The following is a 23,979-nucleotide window of genomic DNA, read 5'->3' as shown; positions in this document are numbered from 1 at the left end:
AGGGGAAGTGCGCGGGGCCGCTCCGCGCCGCCTCAGGAGGGAGGTGCCTCGCTGAAGGGGCGGCCCCGCTGCGGCAGCGGCGGCAGGGGGAGGCGCGATCCGCCTTGCCTCTCTGGTGCGTGCTTGGCCCCGTTCTCAGCACGTAACCCTTCTGCACCGTGTAGGTGAAGCTGCTGGCATAAACCGCGGGGTTTGTCCCCTCAGCAGCCACATCCCGTCCCCTCAGGAAAGCCCTCACCCCCTCTGGTAAGCGGCAGCCGGGAAAGGGGATCGATCTCCCACGTAACTCGGTGCGAACGGCTTCTGGGTAAATCCCTTGGTATCAAAGGGGTTGGGTTTGTCGTCTGTGAGAAGATATTTCGTGTCTAGTTTGAAACTTCAGACTGAACAGTCCTGTGCTGTGAGAATGTGTGAGGAAGGTGCCCAGTGCTCCCGAAACCGCATCTGAAATTCTCTCCAAGCTGTTCTTGCGGCCTCTGCTTGTGGGGCACTGCCACGCAGGTACAAAATGAGGAGTTTCGGGTCTCTTAGTCAAATGTGGGCAAATGGATAGTCAGTCTCCGGAATTCCTTAGAAAGTAGCAGCCTACTAGAAGCTGAGCAGTAGCTGCCTGTTGCGTGATGGTGGTGTGATTCCTTAGGCATTCGTGCTGCCCTCTGGAGCAAAGTTTTTATCTGCTTTGTGCAGACAACGCTGGAGCAAAGACACTCACTGACTTCCTTGGGTTGTAGCAAGCCCTGTGGCAGACTAAAAAGTCTCTGCTGCTGTTTTCTTTTTCTCATCACAAGAGCCTACCCGTAGTCTGGTTCTGCACGGAGCGCGGCAAACACCCTTCTGTGAACAAACGGGTGCCGAATGAGAGCTCCGGTCTGGGCAGCAGGAGCCCGCCAGCACAAAGACCGCGGCCCCAGGCAGGGCGGGTCCGGCTGGGTCCCGAGCGACACGGCGCTGAGGGCTTGAGGGGGCGGGCGGGTCCCGCCCTCCGCTGCCTGGCAACCGTGGTGTTGTCCCGAGCGGGCTGCGCGCCGCCATCGTGCCTGGCGATCCCCCGCGACCGCGGCACCGGCAAAGATGGGGTGAGGTGAGGTGTGAGGTGAGGTGTGAGGTGAGGTGAGGTGTGAGGTGTGAGGTGTGAGGTGAGGTGTGAGGTGAGGTGAGGTGAGGTGAGGTGAGGTGAGGTGAGGTGAGGTGAGGTGTGAGGTGAGGTGAGGTGAGGTGAGGTGAGGTGAGGTGTGAGGTGAGGTGAGGTGAGGGGTGAGGTGTGAGGTGAGGTGAAGTGAGGTGAGGTGTGAGGTGTGAGGTGAGGTGAGGTGAGGTGAGGTGAGGTGAGGTAGGCGGGCGAGGGGCGGGGAGATGGCAGGGTCTGCCGCTCCTCATCCCTCCACACGCCCGGGCTCTGCTGGGCTGAGAGAGCTCTAGGAAAACGTGGTAGGGCCTCGTCTCCCTTTGAGCTTTATTTATTCGGGTGCCTCCACTACCGCCTGTTTTAATTCATTTCTAGGACATACTGCTAATATAGGAAGTGGCTTTGTCTTTCTTCTCCTCTGTGAGAACCTGTTGAAATGCAGTTGTCAGTTTGTGCATCGTGTTTCCAGGGTAACCCTGCTGTCAAGCTTTTGGGATAGCCATACTCGGCCACAAGCAAGACTTGAGATGCCATGGAAGGACAGTCTTTTAGTGAACCTGAGTCCAGTCACACACTAAGTTTTTGTTTTCCTTCTCTTCCCCATCTTCCCCCTATTTTTCTGTATTTATAGAAATGAAAAAGAGCTGGTAAATGGAAAAAAACGCAGGTTGCATCAATTAAAGTGATAACATTATTTTAAATATATTATTTGTAGTTTTTCTGCACATCTGACTCTCTGTTTTACTTCAGAATTGGTCAAGCTTTAAAAGCCTATCACGTGTCCATGCAAGAAAAACTCAACAGAAAACCTGTACCTCCTATCCCAGAACTGCCTTCCACTGTGAGAAAGTATTTCTGTAATATTTTAGCTGTTGCCTGTTCTTTGTTAATCTGGGCATTTATGGCTCTTACTTTGTAGTACTTACTCAAAGATATTTATCTCAATCCTTAGTAATTTATAAATGTATTTATGTGCTTAGGTAGTCCCATTGAAACTGATACCTGTATATCTACAGAATAAAGTCTTTGTTTAAGAATAATATTTGTTAAATTGTATATTTCTGATTTTTGTTTTTGTTTGTGTGTTCTTAACACGTAAGGATTTTCTGTTCCTTTTTATACAGATGAACAGTGAGCTAAAACAACAGATGGTGAGTTAAATTCTTCTGATTTTTAGAGTAGAAGAGTGAGTGTTCTCTATTCAGAAGGATTAGTGTGTTATCTGCAATGAATGTTGGTTAAACAGGAAGTGCTTTTTCAGTAGTCTTGTTGGGGAAAAATGGGATAGGAAGCAAAAGAGGAATCTCTTCTTGTGTTCCAGTGGAAGGAAAGTATTTTTCTATTACAGCAAGTATGCCCATTAGTAATTGAAGTTTGGCTCTAAAATCATGTAGTTCAAGATCATTACTTAGAAAAATCCTAACAGGTTTCAGGATTTTTTTAGTTCCACTGGGGTCATAGACAGTACTTTAGCTTGTAGAAAACTTAGTCCTTGACATTGTCCACCTGATTTGACAAACACCTACAGATCCTGGAATTTGTGTATAGCTTTTAAAATAAGACTTGATCTCCGAGAGCCACGTTAAACTCAGATTAGCACTGAAATGGTTGTATCTTTTTTCCTAGCTGATGTTAGGTTTTATTATGTTGGCAGGGAGGCCATTTTACCAACCGTAGAGTGACTTTTAGGGTACTAGTCAGTGAGTACTGAAAGATGAGACTATGTCACACATTACGTTTTTATTTTCCTTCTCTTCCCTGTCTTCCCCATCTTCCCCCTATTTTTCTATATTTATACAAGGTGATTATCAAACTTTGGTTGCTCACTGTCTTTAAGTGTGGTTACCCAATTATCTGCTCCACATATTTATCCTACCCCCAGACTAGGATTCTTACTTCAAGGCCATACCTGTTTCCACTTTGCTGTTGCACAGCTCAGCTACCTCACAAATGTGGTCATAATCAAAACTTTCATCTACTTAGCTGGAATCCCATGTCCATCCCACCAAATTACAAGCCGCCTTTTCGCTGTGAATCTGCACCCACAAGGCAGGGTTTAGCCACATACCCTCAGCCATGTTAGCACCTTGCTTGCCTCTTTCATTTTAGTAATCTCAGTTTAGTCTTTGCTGAATTCAGCCTTGGTTCTGAAGAAGACGCACATGTTGACGTACTTTAAGTGAATGTTACCTAGAAAGCCTAGAGTTGCTGCAGCTTAAAGTACTGTCAAGCATCTTCTTCGTATTTGCAGAGGCACTTGTTCTGGTAGCTCTGGTTTCCAGACAGGCAATTGAAATGAAATTATGCCCTACTCTGCCTTTGTGTCTGAATTTGTTCATATTACCTAGCATCATGGACTTAATGAGGCAGTAACTGTATTTTTAGTGACCAGACAAAAAGGGAGTCAATAGTCACCTGCTGAAGCCACAGGAACAGCTGGGCCCCATCAGAAAAGGAAATGTGCCTACATCAGAGCTAGTTCAGTGCAGTTTGCCAGTGGGGAGGAATTAACAAGATGCTATTCTGGTGTCTTCTGTACTATGCACAGCTGGTAGATTAGCAGTTGAAGAGATTTGTAATAGCACCTTGTTTTGATGCAACATGCTAATCTCGAGTTAATAGAACAGCACCATCATTTTCTACTATTGCGGACTTTGAATATACATATATTAGCATATACAGAGGTTTTCTGTTTTCTGAAAGCTAAACTTTCTTAGATTGTAGAAATCTCTTAGTACTTAGTACTAGTACATGCATCTGTTAAACTGCTTTCTGGACAGGATTAATTGTATTCTATAATCTTGGTTTTGTTACGGTTTTAGATGTTGCAGTCAGATGGAGCACATCCCCGTAAGACTTTGAGACCTTTGCTTCCTCCTACTGTTCTACCTTCATCATCCACATCTGATATGTCACCATCACAGAATAAACTATTGTCATACCGAAGATGCAAAGAGCAGCAAAAGAGGCTTAATCAGTTACTGTGAGTTTGATGGAATTCAAGAAATACCGAAATTCAAATCAAAGAATCAGTACATTTGACATCTAAGAAATAATGGTGTTTGTTAATTTTAGAGGTTTTTGATGTCACTATCGCAGTGCTGATCACTTTCCATCTAAAATCATTAATAGAAGAACATTTGATGGAATCTCTGATGAGTTTTCTTTTACAGCACCCAACATCTGCTTGAGATGTTTGTTGGGGTGAGTTGTGAGCAGAAAGCAACCTTCACATTTTGAATGTTGTTTATGATAGTCTGAAAAAAAATCCTTTCTCTTTATGAAAACCTTTTTCAAAGAGAATCAACGGCTGGATCACTTGCTTGGTTTTGTATGAATGACCCAAATGTGGGTCTACTTCTAACAACTTAGTTGGCACTATCACTATCTTAATGCATTTGCCACTGAGCTTAGTGATCTGGGTCACTGCCAGAGGAGCCCAGCTGCCCATCTTGGTAAATTCACATAAAATTGTCTTTCAAGATTTTCATTTGGAAAGGAGGAAAGACAGTAGGAAAAGGCTGCTTTCACATACTTGTTAGGCCTGATAGAAAAACAGGGCTTTGGTTTGGTTTTATTATTTTGATAGACCTTTATTCCTGAGATACCTACATTATTCTCAGGAACTTACTGAAAAAGTAAGACATGTTGATAATCTTCGCATAAATGTGAGAGGATTATGTGGGTTAAGGTTGCACTGTTTATAGTAGTACTATGAAATATATAGCAGCTTGCATTTTCATGTAATGGATTAAAAAAGGGAAGGAAATCTAACGGTATTTGATAGGATTAAAAAGCACAGAAAAAAATGTTTCGGTCTTCTGAAGAAGAAATGAAAATTAAAAGATCTACATACATAAGTCTTAATTTGACCTATTTGAAATACTGTTACTTCAATGCTTTTATTTTTGTTGGGGTGGGTTGTTAGTGATTCCATTTGCTGCTACTAGTTTTGGTGATGGTAACCAGTTAACCAGTTACTTAACTAATTGATACACAATTGATATTCCACTTCAGTGGCTAAACTTTTACATGGCCAAGTATTACAGGTTTTTTTTTGTTGGAAGATACTTCTATGTGTCCATAATTGTTTGCTTCACTGGAGCTAGGCAGACGTATAAGACTAACTTGTGGGACTGAAGTCTGAGAAGAATTGATTACAGAAGAGATGTAAATGCTGGTAGCAGCACTCAGTTATAGAGAGCAGTTAATATATATGTAAGTTAAAAACAGAGATGTGTGTTTGCTTTCTTTTAATAGTTTAAAGGCTGTTATAATACAAATCTAACATACAAGAAGTCTTTTTAGCTCTTGGAAAGTAAATTCTGACTTTTCAATGATACCTGCAGAAGCAGAATGCAGTTTGTAGAATGCAGATGTTCATTATGCTGAAAATATCAGCTATGTTGTAGTCATGAATTGCTGTACAGTAAAGTGCTGACAAACAGTGAATATTCTGCTGGAACGCTGATTCAGTTACATTTTTGTACAGTGAACTGTCTTTCAAATAAGGTCCTCTGAAGTAGTGATTTGATTTGAGTGTATACTTGAAATTGGCAGGCTAAATTCCGCTTGGGACTTTTCAGTTGTGTTATATTGAGATAAGGCTGAAATCCTGGCAAGAGATGTACAGGTATGTGTATCCCAAAAGAATGGACTGAAACATTTTAATGCGCAAGGTCGGCAGGATGTGCCACCATTAACCATTTAAAGTTTTCTGATAGGTATTTAGCAGTTTGTAACCACAGGCAGTAAAAAATGAGCTGGTCTTAAAATCACCACCTTTGGGAGTTTTGTTCTGCACTCTTTTCTTACCCCTCCCCCCCCAGTACAGTTGGACAAGATCTGTTGTAGTTATTTTGGGGGAAGTAAAATATAATCTTAACAGAAGCAACTGGATGAGGTGAATCAAGGCATGTGTATATTGTGATTATGGTCAAGATAAATGTGACTGTTTATATAAGAGGAGACAGAGTATGCAAAGGCAGCCTTACCTCTTAGTGCTCAAAGAACTGGTAAATGAAAAAAACAGGTTGCATCAATTAAAGTGATAACGTTATTTTAAATATATTATTTGTAGTTTTTCTGCACATCTGACTCTCTGTTTTACTTCAGAATTGGTCAAGCTTTAAAAGCCTATCACGTGTCCATGCAAGAAAAACTCAACAGAAAACCTGTACCTCCTATCCCAGAACTGCCTTCCACTGTGAGAAAGTATTTCTGTAATATTTTAACTGTTGCCTGTTCTTTGTTAATCCGGGCATTTATGGCTCTTACTTTGTAGTACTTACTTAAAGATATTTATCTCAATCCTTAGTAATTTATAAATGTATTTATGTGCTCAGGTAGTCCCATTGAAACTGATACCTATATATCTACAGAATAAAGTCTTTGTTTAAGAATAATATTTGTTAAATTGTATATTTCTGATTTTTGTTTTTGTTTGTGTGTTCTTAACACGTAAGGATTTTCTGTTCCTTTTTATACAGATGAACAGTGAGCTAAAACAACAGATGGTGAGTTAAATTCTTCTGATTTTTAGAGTAGAAGAGTGAGTGTTCTCTATTCAGAAGGATTAGTGTGTTATCTGCAATGAATGTTGGTTAAACAGGAAGTGCTTTTTCAGTAGTCTTGTTGGGGAAAAATGGAATAGGAAGCAAAAGAGGAATCTCTTCTTGTGTTCCAGTGAAAGGAAAGTATTTTTCTATTACAGAAAGTATGCCCATTAGTAATTGAAGTTTGGCTCTAAAATCATGTAGTTCAAGATCATTACTTAGAAAAATCCTAACAGGCTTCAGGATTTTTTTAGTTCCACTGGGGTCATAGACAGTACTTTAGCTTGTAGAAAACTTAGTCTTTGACATTGTCCACCTGATTTGACAAACACCTACAGATCCTGGAATTTGTGTATAGCTTTTAAAATAAGACTTGATCTCTGAGAGCCACGTTAAACTCAGATTAGCACTGAAATGGTTGTATCTTTTTTCCTAGCTGATGTTAGGTTTTATTATGTTTTGTTATGTTTTGTTTTATAAGAAAAGTATCACTCAGAAGCATAAACATCTTTTCCTTTGGCCAAAAAAATACCCAACTCCGTTTGTGTGTACTTTTTGACAGATACAGTTTTGCCTAAAGAGCAATAACGGTAACCTTGAACTGTTTATTGTCAGCAATAAACTTCAGCAGAGAACTAAGGAAAATGCTGTACTAAAACCTGCTATATTTTATATTTAATAACTGAGGCAGGGAGGCCATTTTACCAACCGTAGAGTAACTTTTAGGGTACTAGTCAGTGAGTACTGAAAGATGAGATTGTGTCACCTCCCCTTAAATATAAGAAATGGTAAATAAAAAGAGACCGCATTGTCAAGCTTAATGCAAAAATATTCACATAGCCAGTTATGAGGCCTCTGACAATATTGTCCTTCCAGGAAAACTATCTCTTTCTGAAGAAGTGTGTTTTAAGGAATCCCATCACTCCCATTCAGCAGCTGTGGCTGATGTCCATGCTCACACTGGTACCACAGTCAGCTATGGAAGGCAAAGACAGAAAGCTGTTGGTTGAAAAGCTTCTAGTGGAGATAATGGAGGATTATGAAAAGAGCATGAGAAGATTTGTGGGTAAGTACCAGAAACTACACAGCACTAATAATACTACATTAATGCTGCTTTCTATGCATGAGGAAACTCACACTAGAAAGCTGCAAAGATAAGTGGCTGGTTTCAGGTATTGCTCATACAACTCATTTTGGTTTATAAACTTTCTTTCCAGAGTTGCTAACTGGAATTTTGAATGTGTATTCCCTTGAAATCATGTATTAATGTCTTTAATTCACATTTATAGTATCTGAAATTGAGTCAAATTTTTATAATATTTTGGTAGATGGTTGATCTTTTTAAAAACGCAGATTAAAAAAAAAATCACAATTTAACATGGAATTAAGTTCTTCAGAATGTCGTCAGTGGGATAATTATAGTGCCCCACTGTCATTATATTAAACAAAATTGCAACTTAGAATCATAGAATGTCTCAAGTTAGGACTCTTAAGAATCATCGAGTCCAAATCCCTGCTCCTCACAGGACTACCTAAAACTAAACCATATGACTAGGAGCAGTGTCCAGATGCTTCTTGAACTCTGCCAGGCTTGGTGTTGTGACCGCTTTCGTGGGGAGCCTGTCCCAGTGACCGGCCATCCTCTTGGTGAAGAAATTACTCAAGTATTTAATTATTTAAACACTGGTCTCTTTGAAAACCTTCATGAATGGGGGACAGCACTGGAATTAAGCCATCTGAATCTGAACAGATATTTAGCAGAAGCTGTGATTTTGAGTTACCTTTGGGAGAATATGTTTTGAAGACTTGGATGATACAGTTACCGTTCCATCCTACTGGGTGCTTGGTTCAACCTGGAGTACGACTGGTCAACAACTGAGGAAAAGCAGTACCTGTTGAATGCAGCTTAATTTTCTTCTAATGTTCATATATTTTTTCTCCTAGTGCGAAGTATTCTTATTAAACCAGACATAAAAGGACTTGAAGATGAAGAGGAAGCACCTTTGCCTTCATTACCTGTGTGAGTGGATTAAGATAGCAAATTGACCCACTGGCAAAGCGCACTGGGTTGCATGAGTGAAATTCTTGTTGAGCTGCATGAACACACCATGTTATATTATGGCACAGTATTAATTCTGGAGTCCCTTAATGAGACGTTGTCGTGGTTTAAACCCAGTCAGGTAATTCGTTCACTCACTTCCCCCCCTTTTCTTGCCCTCCCCCTGCTCTCGGAGGGACGGAGAGGAAAATCGAAAAGAATGCAACTCCCACAGGTTGAGATAAGAACAGTTTAGTAACTAAGGTATAACACAGATCACTACTGCTACCACCAATGATAATAATGATACAGGAAATAACAAGGGAAGAGAATACATCATCTCACCACCAGCCGACCGATAACTCGCCCCCCCCCAGCCCGGCCAAGCTCTGACCCATACCTCCTCCAACCCTCCAGTCCCCCAGCCCTTCCGGCTCACTCCCAGTTACATCCTGGCCATGACGTGCTGTGGTATGGAATACTTCTTTGGTCAGTTTGGGTCAGGTGTCCTGTCTCTGCTTCCTCCTGGCTTCCCCTCCTCCCTGGCAGAGCATGAGGCTCACAAAGTCCTTGGCCAAACCAAAACATCGCTTGTTATCAGCTCTGTTCCCGAGCTGAAAGTCAAAACATTGCACTGCACCAGCTACCAAGAAGGGGAAAAATGACTGCTACTGCTGAACCCAGGACATTATCCACCCCTTATTCCATACCATTCACGTCATGCTCAGATCCCATATTTTCAATATACTCTTATCTTAGTGCATAGACCAGTCCCTATAAAGCTGCTGAGTCCATCTGGTCCATGATGTCAGGCTCCATCTCTTGTAATAGTCTTCCAGAGCAGGAGAGACTGTGTGCAGTGTTCACACTTAACCTGGGCAATAGTGTCCATTGCTAAGTCCACCCCTCGATCATGAGTCCATCTCTGTGTTGCATCTCTGCTCTGCTGGCCTGAAGTGCATTGGGCCCACCAGGCTCAAAATAATTCACTGTCCCCTTCAGCAGTTTCTGCAGCTTGTTGCTGGGGACTCCACACAGCTGCCTTCCATCTCCGATGCTTCCAAAGCACTGGAGGGGCCCAGTGGACTAGATACTTGCCCATACTGTCCCACACACCCTGCCACTCATGACTGTCCAGCCTTGGGGAAAACCTCTTGGTCCCCCTATATTGTTGTCTAACCCCAGACAAGACCCAAACCTGACTCTGCTTAACTTTTGAGATCAGACAAAATGGTTGTGGGTAGAACACAGTCTGTGTGTGTGCCAACATGCTGATCCCCATCACAATCAGCAGGCAGGTCCCAAGGATGCCCAAAGGCCATTCAAAACCTTCAGAACTCTCAAACGATGCTGCTGTACTTGTCACTGGGGCTGGTGTAGCTGCTGTGCTTGTCACTGGGGCTGGTGTAGCTGCTGTGCTTGCCGGCTCTCCCACCGCCAGCTTCTCTTTTCCTGAGTCCAGCTCTTCCTCCTCTGCCTTGCTGGGAAATGCTGCGTGGTCTCCTGCATCCTCCTGGGGCTCGGCGGGCGGCTTCCGGGAAATGCTCTCGGCCGTCGCAGGGCTGGGCTCGGCCGCGGGGTTCGGCTCCTCCGCGGGGCTCGGCTCCTCCGCCGCCTTCTCCCGCTGCTCGGCAGCCCCTTCCTTCTGCTCCTCGACCGCCCCGACCTCCTCCACCGGCAGCCGTCCCCTCGCGGCCTCCGGCCCCGCTCCCGCCGCCGCTTGGTCCCCGGGGCCGCTCTCCCGGGCCGCTTCAGCTGCCGCCGGCTCCCGGGGCCGCTCCCTCGGCTCCCCGCAGCCTCACGAAGATGGAGAGTAGGGTGAGGGCCAGGACGGTGAAGAGCAGCCGGACGGCCAGGTACAAGTCCACGGCCACGTCCGTCCCGCCCTGCTGCTGGAGCCCGCCCGTATTACAAGCCATTGCCATAAAGCACAGTGAGACAAGAACCTTAGCCCAGGCCCCATACTTGATAAACACTATCACAGCAAATACCGGCTCTAAGTAAGTTACAACATTCTGAAGCTGTGAGATCAACAAGAACAACTCTGAGAGCCAATAAATCAGCATTGTGACGAGCTACTATTAATCCAGTCAGATCTGTCGTTATCTCAACCCTTCGTGCCCCACGTTGGGCGCCAAAAAGAACTGTCGTGGTTTAAACCCAGTCAGGTAATTCGCACTCACTTCCCCCCTTTTCTTGCCCTCCCCCTGCTCTCGGAGGGACTGAAAAGAATGCAACTCCCACAGGTTGAGATAAGAACAGTTTAGTAACTAAGGTATAACACAAATCACTACTGCTACCACCAATGATAATAATGATACAGGAAATAACAAGGGAAGAGAATACATCATCTCACCACCAGCCGACCGATAACTCGCCCCCCCCCAGCCCGGCCAGCTCTGACCCATACCTCCTCCAACCCTCCAGTCCCCCAGCCCTTCCGGCTCACTCCCAGTTACATCCTGGCCATGACGTGCTGTGGTATGGAATACTTCTTTGGTCAGTTTGGGTCAGGTGTCCTGTCTCTGCTTCCTCCTGGCTTCCCCTCCTCCCTGGCAGAGCATGAGGCTCACAAAGTCCTTGGCCAAACCAAAACATCGCTTGTTATCAGCTCTGTTCCCGAGCTGAAAGTCAAAACATTGCACTGCACCAGCTACCAAGAAGGGGAAAAATGACTGCTACTGCTGAACCCAGGACAGACGTTCTTTTCTGTCTGCATTCAAACATCTTATATCTGACTGCTTTACAAAGTTTCAGCACTGACAGGGTTTTGTTACTGTTGTTACAGTTACATAGAGTAGCACTAGTGACTGCAAATGAGACTTCTTGCTCTCAGTGCCCAGACTCTCAAGTCATATTGCAGCCATCCCTGGTATAAAGTGTGTGTGTATGGGGCTGTTTACTGGCAGACAGCAGCATTGTACAGTACTTCAACATGCTAAAACTGCATCTAATAGCAAGGTTTCATATGCCTGTTGTGAGGTGAAACCTTTAGACCGAAGGAAAAGCTATTATGCTCTGCCCAAATAAAGGAGGAATTCAGTAGACAAAATATAATTATCTGAATGCTACTATTTGCTGAAGCATCAGAATGCATGCCATCTAAATAATGGTGATAAATGCTTCCTCTTAGCAGTTGGTGAAGTTAGAAGTTTGCACTGAAAGAGTGGGTGATCTGAAAATACTGTGGAATGTAACACATGGTTGATCAGAGTGTTTTTGTGGCTTCCAGTGCATCGCATTGAGGATATGTGTATGGCACTTAAATAGCTATTCACATTCGGGAATAAGTTTTTTAATGCTACTTTCTATATGTTTTATTCACATATTATTTGAACTCTTCACTTCTGTTTGTTTGTTTTGGTTATCTGGTTGTGGGTTTTTTTTTGTTTTTTTTTTTTTTCTTTTTCAGAGGCCTGGATTTTTCTAGTGCATGGCATAAGAGTTTTACCCGAGCAAAGAGTAAAATCCTTTCCAAGTTGCATATTCTCCACCCCACAATGAAATCGCTACTGGATTTTGGATATGCAGCATTCTTTGACTTTCTTCTAGTGGATTTCTCAAGCCTCAGGTAAAGTCTGTTTTGGTGAGTTATTAACCCATATAGGATTTTGAAGCTGGTAACTTGCTGAGGGTGTACTCAATCCCACTGTCCATGTTGCCAACAAAGATGTTAAACAACACTGGTCCCCGTACTGACTCCTGAGGGACACCACTCATCACTGATCTCCTCTTGGACATGGAGCCCTTGACCACAATTCTTTGAATGCAACTGTCCAGCCAATTCCTTGTCCACCACTGGTCCATCTGTCAAATTCATTCCTCTCCAATTTGGAGACAAGGGTATCGTGTGGGACAGTATCATCTACCTGGACTCGTGAAAAGCATTTGACATCAGTTGCTTTTCCCTTATCTGCCCTTGCTGTAGGACCTGTAGAAGGCCATCAAATTTTTCAGGCATGATTTGCCATTATTGAAGCCATGTTAGCTGTCACCAATCACTTCCTTATTGTCCGTGTACCTTTGTATATTTTCAAGAAGAATCTGCTCCATGATTTTGCCAGGCATCAAGGTCAGACTTCCTGGCCTATAGTTCCCTGGGTCTTCCTGTTTTTCCATTTTAAAAATAGGGGTTATGTTTCCAGTTTTCCAGTCTGTGAGAACTTCACTGCCATAACTTCTCGAATATAATGGATAGTAGCTTAGCTGCTTCACCCGCCAGTTCCCTCAGGACCTGCGGATGCATCTCATTAGATCCCATGGGCTTGTGCACCTTCAGGTTCCTTAAATGGTCTCATACCTGATTTTCTCCTCCAGCGAGCAGTTCTTCATTCTGCCAGTCCCTGCATTCTGTAAAGGTCTCCTCATTATTTTTTTTTAATTTTAATGCCATGACCACTCTAGAAGTCTGGTTGAAGTAGCAGTTGAAAAATTGACTTGAGTAGGGAATTCTGTGCTAAAGATCAGGTTTCTTGCCAGTTCTCATCAGATGAATTTTATTTTTAATCTTGGAACTTTGCATCATTTTCAAAAAGATAATTCTCCATATCTTGTTATTTTCCCTGGTAACTGTTCATTATTTGCTGGGATTCATGGTATTTTTTCCTCATTTAAGTCTACAGAAGTGATGCTTAAGTTCCCACTGTGCTTTCTGCTAAAAAAAGTATGGGTTTCTAATACAATGTGGATGACTGTTTCTTTACTCCATGGGTTTTAAAATTTTGTTTATAAGGTTGGTGTAACTTTCTTTTCTAGACTGAAAGAGCCAATTGACTGTGAATCTTTAAAGACTGATGTCTCTCTAAGCTGTTCTAAAGCAGATAAAAAAATACTGATGACATGGTATCAAAGAGTTATCGATCTCTTTACTCAAAATGAGGCACTGAATAGTGTAAAGTTGGATCAGCTTGACTCTTTTTATAACTGTGTGGATGTTCTTATGTCTAATCAGGTAAAAATCTTTCTTTGTGATAAACCTAATGTGAAATTTAGGTCAGTGCATTTAATGAGTCAGCATAAGATATGATGTGGGACCTGTTTAATCATTGTTAGCCATCTGTTTGCATATGATCCAGTAAAGTATTCAAAGTGTTATATATTTTTAACTTCCCTCATTTAAAATAAATACATGGTCTTGTCTACTGTTTCTTCTAGCTTTTTAGATGCAAAAAATGACTTCATTTTACCAAATAGAATGTAATTCACTTATCAAAGAAAGTGTCTGCGTTCTTAGCCCCCTTCCTATCACTGAACTTGGCACTACAGTTACATGTCATATATTAGCAAAATTAACAAAACCTGGTCTCTCTCCCCTGAAAGCAAACTTACTTACACAAGCAGGCTGAAGTCTGGCTCTGCCAGATGTATGCAAGTAGATATAGTTCTGCAGTGTTTCCAATACATTTCTTTTTCTGTGGAAAATGATCCCACAGTGCTGAGTTGATTTTTCCTTTTTCCTCCCTGATTATTTATATCAAGATGGAAGTTATATGAAGTGTCTCTCAGTTATTTTTTTGTTGTTGTTTTGGGGATTTCCAATTGGTTTATTTCCTAATAATAATAAACAAAGAACATTCACAGGAAAATAACTGATTTCACACTGAGTCAATTGTTTTTCAAAGTTCTCAGTGAAAATTAAAAATCCTTTAACTTCCAGTTAGAGCATCTGTTGTTCACATCGTTCCACGTAAGAATGTAATAATCAGTGGGAATATCTATGTTCAGCAGTTCAAGAAGGCAGTATTTTGGTTATTAAACCTTTATTTACTTTGTGGAAAAATAATGAAACAATATTAAAAAAAAATCAGAGGAAAATCAGAAATTCCAGATATTTCATTTATACTTAGAGCATGTGTTAGTAATAGACTGACTTTTGTAGCAAAAATAAATGCATGGGCTTTACTGAAATGTTTGTGTACTTGTTCATTAGTTTACATCCTTTAGGGGTTGGGACTAGTACCCACTGATGGCCTTACAAAAATTCATAGTCCTGAAGTTACCCATTAGTCAGGGCATAAGTTGTAAAATGAATGGAAATTCTGATTTACTGAATGAAGGCAAGTGGATGGGGTTTCTTTTCTTTTAACTAACAGGCGATATATGTTATTACCTAGGTGAAAGACTTGTTGACAAGAACAGTTGAAGCTTATGTGAAACTTTTTGATCCTGAAGACAGAAATGGCCCACCTTTGTTTAAGATGGAATTGACTCTTGATGACCAGAAAATAGAGTTTTATCCAAGCTTGCAAGACCTAGAAGAAGGAATTCTGTTTATAGCAAATTGCATAGGACAGACGCTCCAGGTGTGCTTTTATCTTTAAATATGTAACTGTGAGTTTGCTCAGTGCTTGCAAATATAAGTAATTTAGAACTCTGACTACCAGGGTAATAGGAAGCAGAATGCAACTTGAGGTATTTACTTTCCATGAGCATTCCGCAGGTGACATCATGAATCTTGATGCCCAGTGGAACTCCAGGCAGCTCTGAAACTCATTTTTGTATTCCTTGTTCATAAAAAATTGGGGTACCTGCTGCTGATAGTTTTAGTCTGCAGGTTTAACCTGCAAAACTGCGTGTCTACAAATGGATTGTCTGCTTGTTCATTAAAGAAATTCAGACTAAAAACCTACTCAGGAAAGGAAACTAGATAGAAAATAAACTTTTTGTTTTCTTATTCGGTATATTCAGAAACCTGAGAGTGCTTTAAGTACAAGTACAAGTAAACACATCTTCTTATTTATTTATTTTGAACATGGAAAATTAAGTAGTCTTGCTGTGTATACTATGAACTAACATTTTGTATAGAAATACAATTAGCACCTTAGTTATATGTGTGATGATTTACAACAAATTTGCATTAATGACTAAGATCCCCAGAGAAAATTAGAGTTGATATTCCTTTTCTTTCTAAGAAAAAGGAAAGCCTCAAATCTCTTAACAACTAAAACATACAGTATATAAAGATTTATGTCTTGAGAACCAACCTGTGACTCCGGGGAGGACAGCCTTTCTGGGGGCTTTAGCTGTATCTCTGTGGACTAAGTACTGGCCTTTAATCATACATGATGGTACTTTGAAAGAAGTGTTTTGCATTTAGTTGTATGTGTTGGCACATAGGACAAAATTTATTTTTCTGTAACATTGGGTAATTCTTTTTTGTCTGTTTCATGTGTTTCCTGTTAAACTGTTTGAATTGGGAAGAGTGTGTGAAGCACCTGACCTTGGTAACAATTAGGGTTTCATTTTTCAATGTCTTCTGCAGATTGCAACTTACTCTTAAACTATATATATCCTGGTATTGCCTTTTAAAATATAAATAATTAAAACTTGCACTCGTATTAGAACTTCCAAACGGTACGTTCTTGGCTAACGGGAGACACTGCAACTCTGGATGCCGAGCTTCCTAAGCATGTCTTAGAATGGGCCACAACTACACTGAAAAAGCGTATCAGAGGCAACTTAGAAGGTCCAAAGAAATATTTTGAAAAATATGGTGAGTGTTAGAAGAGTGTTTAAATAACTGTGTTATTTCTTTATAATAAATAATTTACGGGACAGTGTATGTGTTATAATAGTATTAATCCAATCTAATTGAATTGTAGTTGAAAAGTATGGCTGGCTTGTAGATGGGACTGCACAGGCACGGGTAGAAAGATTTGTAGCAGAAGAACACAGTTTTGATGAATACACTGCTGTAAGTTTTAATGCTACATTTTATCTTTAATTTTTACTATACATAGAGCAATAATAAAAAGGAAACGGAGGATAAGGGGTGCTTAACCTTTAGCTAAAACTTATGCTGACTGCCTACAAATCTACAACATTGAGTGTTTCTTCTCCTAAAAATCTGTGGTAAATAGAAAAAAAATATTTTCTCCAATGTATAATACTGATTCATGTAGCCAAGTATTTAAATAACAGCTCTGAAGTGTAAAATCTAATATTTTTCTGAAGTTAATAGATGAATTCTTCACCCACAAGAAGGAAATCTTGAGTTTACCTGAGGTGGCTTATTTCCCTATGGTCTATTTGAATTCTGAGGATTTAAAGCAAGGTTTGGCGAGTAGCGCAAACGCCTTTGCAAAAGTGCTAATGGACAGAATAGTTGCAAATTACAGAGAGGAAAATGAAAAGTAAGTAGAATTTTCTGCTTGTGAATGTTATATGTGTTAAATGCATAGTAGATGCATGTAGAAGAAATGCAAATGCATCGTACTCATGTTTAATGAAGACTCTTGGCAGACTAATAATCTAATGCAAGTTGCACCAGCTGATGTATTTTTTCTCTCTGTTTTAGACTCAAAACCTAGTAGGGGAACTTACTAATAGACTTGGATAACAGAGGCTCCAAAAGATCAAAGGGATTCATTACCACTCTTGTCTTTTTAAGTGTGAAAACAGTATTACTGCACTGTCAAAGAAAAGACTAGCTAGATTCTTTTATTACGTGATAGATACCTCTAGATTTTCATAGGTAATGGTAGGTAATAACATTGATTAATTAGAACAGAATAGCATAGACTAATTTCAGTTTGAAGGGACCTACAACAATTATCTAGTCCAACTGCCTAACGAATTCAGGGTTGCCCAATAGTTTAAGCATGTCATTGAAACCATTGTCCAAATGCCTTTTAAAGCACTGCCAGGTTTGGGGCATCAAACAGCTCTCTGGGAAGGTTGTTACAGTGTTTACCACCTTCTCACTGTAAAATACGAACTCACTCCTCTAAACAAGATAACAAGGTTTTATTGAGGGACAAAGTCAATAACGCAAAAGCAACAGCGCTGGGCACATGGCTGTAGCCAGAGGCGCAAATGATTAGTATTTCTTACAGGTTTATATACTTTCACTATTGCATTAGTTACATACATATTCATAATTTGCTCATATAGGTGGGGAATATTATAACTAGGTCCAAGAACTTATTATCATAAGTCTCCTCCTCTTGGCGTCTGCACACTGCTCTCTGGTGATTGTGGGCAGGGGTCTTGAGGATGAAGTAAGCAGTCTTCCTCTTGTGAGTAGGGGTCTTCAAGATGAAGTAAGCAGTCTTCCTCACAGTGTACTTTTCACCTTTGGCACAGCTGGACGCCCCAGTAATCACACAACTAGCTGAAACCAGCCAGATCTGTAATTCTTCTGATAACTAGCAAAGATTTAAAACAGTGTGACCTTCCTGCAAAATTTATTGCAGGATGGGCAGGCAAGGAGTATCCCAAGCTAGCAGATCTTTGGGAGACTCTGTCTCTAACTGATAAGTAGAAGGATGGTGTGAAATAACTCATTCATGTTTAGTGGGGCCACTAAATCCTGTTATATCACCACAGACTTACAAAACAAACATTGTTCTTTAAAACTAAAGATCCTTTAGAAGACTTGTGTGAAACAATTAACTCATGTTTAGTGGGGCCACTACATTCCACAGACTTACAACATAAACATTGTTCTCTTTCTACAACCTAAGTTAAGCTAAAAAGTACTTTATGTTTTTCAGGCACTAGCTTTTCTTATATAAAGCCCCCCCCCCATCTTTTACCTTTACAAATTCTTTTGCTCTGTGACTCCATTTTGCTCAAGAGTTCTGGCCCTTTTTAACTTGTTGTCTAATCTTGTGTCTTTAGCAAGCTTTGTTTCTGTTATTGTAAGCTCGTACAGTTATATCCACATAACCACACCTATGATTTGCAAAAGCCAATACATTTATGTGTTTATCACATCAGTAAAGAAATATTTCCTAATGTCCAGTCTAAACTCCCCTGGCACAGCTTTGAATCATTCCCACGTGTCCTGTCACTAGTTACCAGGCAGAAGAGATCAACCCCTCCCTCCTCACTTCCCTTCCTCGGGAAGCTATGGAGAGCAATGTGGTTGCCCCTCAGCCTACTTTTCCCCAAGCTAGAGAAGACCCAAGTCCTTAGTTGCCCCTCACAGGAGATGCCTTCCAGCTCTTCATCATCTTTGTTGCCCTCCTCTGGACACATTCAAGTACCTGAATATGCTGTTTAAGTTGTGGGGCCCAGAACTGCTCACAGTACTCCAGGTGAAACTCCACCAGCACTGCATACGGAATAATTCCCTCTTTTGATGGGCTGGTTAAGCTGTATGTAATGCACTCCAGGATGAGGTTTGTCCTCCTGGCTGCCTGGGCACACTGCTGACTCATACTGAGCCTGCTGCCCACCAGCACCCCTGGATCCCTTTCTGCAGGCCTGCTTTCCAGCCACTCCTCTCCCAGTTTATGCTTATGCCAGGCATTACTCCATCCTAGCAGCAGTTTGACTTGTTTTATCCCATTAGTCATAGCCCAATTCTCCAGTCTATCTAGATCCCTCTGCAAGGTATCCCATCCCTCAAAGGGAGTCAACAGCACCTCCTAGTTTGATATCCTCAGCAAACTTGATAATGGTGCATTCAACTCCTGAATTCAGATTGTTGATAAATGTATAAAGAGGAGCTGTCCCTAGAACTGACCCCTGAGAACAGCAGTGATGACCAGTTACTGGCCAGATGAAGTGCCATTCGCTACACCACTTTTTGAATTCTGTGCTTCAGCCAGTTCTTCATCCAGTGCACTGTGAACCCACTCACCCCACAGCTGGACAGCTTGTCCAGAAGGATGCTGTGAAAGGCAGTACAAAAGCCTTACTAAAGTGCAGAAAAAACTACATCCACTGCCTTCCCTTCACCCACTAAACAGGTGACCTTAGCATAGAAGGGATATCACATTAATTAAACAGGACATTACTTTGCAGGTATGGATTTACTAAGTTTTGGTTAAAATGAACAGATATAGTAAAATTTTATAGTGATACCATATTACCAAAATGACAAAATATTTATTATGAAAGTGTTTGTGTGTATGCCAGTGATACTGTACTTAGGTTCATATCCTTACCAATAGTAATTGAAATATTGATTGCAAAACAAGACCCCAGAATCCAAACAAATCAATTGTTGCAAGTTAAGAAACAGTATTTTTCTAGACTGGCTTGGTCATATTCCCTACTTTGTTTCATAAAGTAATGGAGTTGGTGTGGGGGGTGTTAAAGAAGTAGTTTGAAGTTTTAATTCCATTAAAGTAGAGCTCATAGCCAGTCAAACTCAAACCTTAAAAGTTTGATATTTGTGTAAAATACATCTATAGGATATGCAGGGAATTTGAAGCCATTAAGGAACGTGCATTAAAAGTTCCTGAGACAGCAGAAGAAATGGTGGAAACAGTGGCTTACATGAAGAAAGTCAAAGAAAAAGATATTAAGGACCTCTTGTTAAGGATCAAGGTAAATTATTCTTTTAATTCTTAATCTTTTACCAAACATTCTGGCCTGTAAAACTACAGAATTCATTCTGGAGTGCAGACTTTTGTCTGATCATGCTGCAGATACGGCTAAACTGTATCCTCAGTGTTCCTTCAGACCAAAGTCCAGCTCATTCTTTGCTGTATGCCTTTCCTTCTTACCCCCTACACCCATGTGTTCTGTATGTTGGTGAGGAAATGCAGCTTTTAATAAATCATAGCAGGTTGTAAACCACTCAGATTATTGTTTGTCCCTAGAGACTTGCTTCACAGCTGCTTAAAGAGCTATTTGTAAAAATGTAACACGCAAGTGTAAAAGAATATTATGTGTAAAACCAGTCATAACTGACCACACAAGAAGCAATTTACTCTTTGAGCAGAATATAGATGACGTTTCATTAGCAGTAGTACTTTATATGTGCTCAGAGAACAAAACTGTGTAAGGTGTGGGTCAGCCAAAACCAATATTGGATAAGAAGCTCTTTGCTGTAAGTTGTGATGAGATGTATCAGATTTTCTGTTATGGTAATAGGTCTGTAAATATATCATGTTTATTCTGAAGAATTTATGGGGTTTATATTTTTAATTATATTAGGATTTTTGCACTTAGATTTATACGCCACAGGAGTCGTAGTTAGAGAAACAAGCTTACAAACGGGTCAAGGATTTTCATATTTTTAAATATGTATTTTGTATATTAATATTTGGTTGGCTGAAATGGATCTGAATTCTGAAAAGTCTATGCAATGTAGACTTATGTTTTATCTTTTTAGATAATATTGTCCTACCCTGTATTCTAACAGATCTATGAGACTTAAAGTTTTGTTAAATCTCTCTTCACAGAAGTGCTCTCAGCAGCTGCTTTACTTCTTAGACAATTTTTTATTTGATCCTGAAGACATTGCACTGAATGCAACAGTTCAATTATGGCCAAAGGGGATTGGCCCTATTTTTGATGAGCATGATGATGTAAGAGCATTTTCTTAGTTTATGGTGTATTTTTGCTGGTTAGACTTTTCACACTACTTGAGCTACTAATTTCCTCAGCAGGCTAAATGTAACACATGTAACATGAATCATACTAACTTAGACATGCATAAATAACGTATTTCCAGAATTTTTTATATCAATAGAGAACTTTTGGTGGAGTAATTGCTTAAAACCTTCAGCAGGTCTTACTATTACCTTAATTTGTTTGTTGTCAGTACTAGGTAATTCATAGGAAGGTGAAAATTTGCTACACTGCAGTTGACTAGTATTGAAAATGCAATTGCCATAATAAAGTCGTAATAAGAGTTAGTGCTCTGGACAGGAAGTCATTTAGTTAAAATGATATTTTGTTCTGTCAATAAAAGAACAGTAGGAATTGTGTTTTTGAGATAGCAAATATTAATAGAGAATACACAACATCTGGTTTTCTCTATGTGACTGTAGATTATTCTCTTTTCTTCCACTTCTCTATATTCATTTCACTAGCATTCATTCTCTCTGGCTGTGATACAGTTAAGTGAAGCCTTTACACTTGACTCAAGGCTCTTGGCTCTTTATAGGAATTTAGAGTAATTTTAATAATGTCTCATAAAAATGTTTAAGAATTAACAAGGTGAGAATCTCTCTTTTTTTTGTTTGTTTGGTTTTTTTTGGGGTGCTTTTTGTTTTGTTTTGTTTTGTTTTGTTTTTCCTGTAATACCTTCCTATCTTTTGTCTGACTGTGGCAGGAAGCCTCCAAGGCACTCCTAACTGCCATGATTGCTGAGTTAAGGGTCCCATGTTAACATGTAGGGGTTGCACACACTTAAATGTGACATTTAGAAAGCAATTCTGGTAGTAATTTCAACTGTTGTGACAATAATAAATTATCTGGATTGTTTATTTTCTGTTTGTGCTAAGTATTTAATTTAGATGGTACTGTGTATGTTAATTATTGAAAGGACTTAAAACCACTTTTGCATTGCTTTTGTACCATTTTAAAAAACCCAATTGTTTTACAGCTCATTGAAAAGTCTAAATTTAAAGGAGAGCAAGAACTAATGCAGAAACATGAGAAACTGATGATGGACTTAGAAAAGCTGACGTGTTCTGAGGCAGAGTTCAAAGAATACTCAGAACTGGATCGCATGCAACAGGTCTGATTAACATTTAGTATAAAACACATAGAAATGTTTTGTATGTTGAATATACAGGGATCATGGATAAAACCTAGAATTGAAAGGAATCAGTTATTTTAATTAAAAGCAAGTGTCGTGGTTTAAGCCCATCTGGTAACTCAGAACCATGCAGCCTCTCTCACTCTCCCCCCCCCTTCCTTCCCGGGCTCCTGGAGGGATGGGGAGGAGAATCGAAAGAATGTAACTCCCACGGATTGAGATAAGAACAGTCCAGTAACTAAGGTATAACACAAACCACTTCTGCTGCCACCAATAATAATAATGATAAGGGAAATAACAAGGGGAGAGGATACAACCACTCACCACCAGGCGACCGATACCCAGCCTGACAGAGCAGTGATCTCCCTTCTGGGTAACTGCCACCAGTTTATATAGTGGCCGTGACGTGCTGTGGTATGGAATACCTCTTTGGTTAGTTTGGGTCAGGTGTCCTGTCTCTGCTTTTAACAGACAACTTTTAACAGACTTACAGAGACTAAGTGTTTTAGCTCACATGATTTAGCGAGGTTTGCTCAGGTTATTTTTAGTTGGTATGCTAGCTGTCTGTCATGCCAGTAAGATATTTCCCATCGCTCTTGTTTTGTTTGATCAGAAGCAGTAAATACCTGCTTTTATTTATTCACTGCAGAAGTACTTTCTACTGCAGCTGTTGCTACTCATATGTTATTAGCTAATAGGTAGTCTTATAAACTTTCCACTTTTTCTGCCTGTGCTCTTTCTTGGGGTTGGATGAATCTGGTCAGACACGATTTTAGACTTTGCACAAGTTTCATGTAAGCAGTCTAGGCATGCAAAGAGTTCCTGCAGAGTTCTGTCCTTGGGTCGCAGGGAGCCTTGAATTGCAATTAGGTTCAGTGGCTGCTGGAACTAGTTCTTGTGGAGCTGTTAAAAGCTTGTGTATGAGCTATGCTTTAACTATGTAACTGTTCAGATTTTAAAGTGCCTTTGAATGATTATAAAGCTGGTAGAATCACAAAAAGGCACAGAAAACAAGTTGTACTTAAATTAGTTGAATTTAAAAACAAACCACTCAAGAAAACACAGAAAAAAAGCCAGATGATTTTATTTGATTACTTAAAAAACAATTTTGCATTTTTAGTTAGCTTTAAGGATGTTCCTGTAAATATTTAATATTTGTATGCAGGTTATGTTTCTGTCAGTAGATCTTCTGAATGTAATTTCTTATTTTGTTTTTTTTTTTCAACCTGTAAAATCAGAAATAAATCTAATGCGTATATTTGGCCACTCTACAAGACAAGTGAGTGCAAAGGAGTTTTATCTACTACTGGACATTCTGCTAACTTTGTCATTGCTTTGATGCTTAACACGGATAAAACAGTACAACATTGGATCAAGCAAGGTATTGCATTGCTCTGCCAGCTGGATGACTAACTTTGGACAGTTCAGATACAGGCTTCACTAGATCCTGATCTTTTTGTTGGCTTACAAAGGAAGTGGAATATACTGTGTAAAAGAAACATCTTGACTTTTTTTATATTATAAGAGGGCATGCAGATATTTTCTGATGCTCACTATTGTGTCTTAAAAAACTATGTGTTATTATTAGGATCTTTAGAATCTATAAAAGATACAGCTAGGATTTTAGCCTTTAGTAATATTATTAATGTTTAAACGTCAATTTTATGCATTCTTTCAATATCACAAAATACATCTTAATGGAAAATGAAACTGGTCTGCACTTTCAGAGAGAAACATTGCAGTTAATGAACTTGAAGCACTAAGAGCACTGAAACATGTCAGTGGAAAGCTAGTAGGTAGTAAGTTTGGGGATTTT

At 40.3% G+C, this 23,979-nt stretch overlaps 1 protein-coding gene and 1 long non-coding RNA gene across 5 annotated transcripts; one reads left to right on the top strand and one right to left on the bottom strand.

The window, feature by feature from the left end:
• The first annotated feature begins 141 nt into the window (after positions 1-141).
• Positions 142-22,245, top strand: DNAH12 (dynein axonemal heavy chain 12). Of its 4 annotated transcripts, XM_062610702.1 has the most exons (17): positions 142-501; positions 1,877-1,967; positions 2,251-2,277; positions 3,949-4,109; positions 6,242-6,332; positions 6,616-6,642; positions 7,558-7,747; positions 8,626-8,701; positions 12,132-12,290; positions 13,475-13,670; positions 14,833-15,021; positions 16,061-16,211; positions 16,321-16,412; positions 16,673-16,851; positions 19,864-19,999; positions 20,860-20,985; positions 22,008-22,245. In XM_062610702.1, exons 2-17 carry the CDS (start codon positions 1,911-1,913, stop codon positions 22,146-22,148), a joined length of 1,998 nt encoding a protein of 665 aa, XP_062466686.1. In that variant the 5' UTR covers positions 142-501; positions 1,877-1,910; the 3' UTR covers positions 22,149-22,245. The 4 variants fall into 4 exon arrangements, with proteins under 4 accessions (XP_062466686.1, XP_062466690.1, XP_062466687.1 ...); XM_062610706.1 differs by lacking the exons at positions 19,864-19,999; positions 22,008-22,245 and having other exon boundaries at positions 20,860-21,637; XM_062610703.1 differs by lacking the exons at positions 1,877-1,967; positions 2,251-2,277 and having other exon boundaries at positions 143-501; positions 22,008-22,244.
• On the bottom strand, positions 8,774-11,682 carry LOC134159603 (uncharacterized). Its single transcript, XR_009963198.1, has 2 exons — positions 11,410-11,682; positions 8,774-8,825 (listed from the first exon to the last, which is right to left on the bottom strand). It is a non-coding gene; the product is annotated as an uncharacterized LOC134159603 (long non-coding RNA).
• Positions 22,246-23,979: the final 1,734 nt, after the last annotated feature.

The sequence above is a fragment of the Pezoporus occidentalis genome, unplaced genomic scaffold, assembly GCF_034315485.1.
Source record: "Pezoporus occidentalis ecotype Australia unplaced genomic scaffold, CSIRO_AGI_Poc_V1 ctg149, whole genome shotgun sequence".
Classification (NCBI taxonomy): domain Eukaryota; kingdom Metazoa; phylum Chordata; class Aves; order Psittaciformes; family Psittacidae; genus Pezoporus; species Pezoporus occidentalis.
Note: the sequence above shows the minus strand (reverse complement) of the source record. Positions and strands in the feature narration are given on the sequence as shown.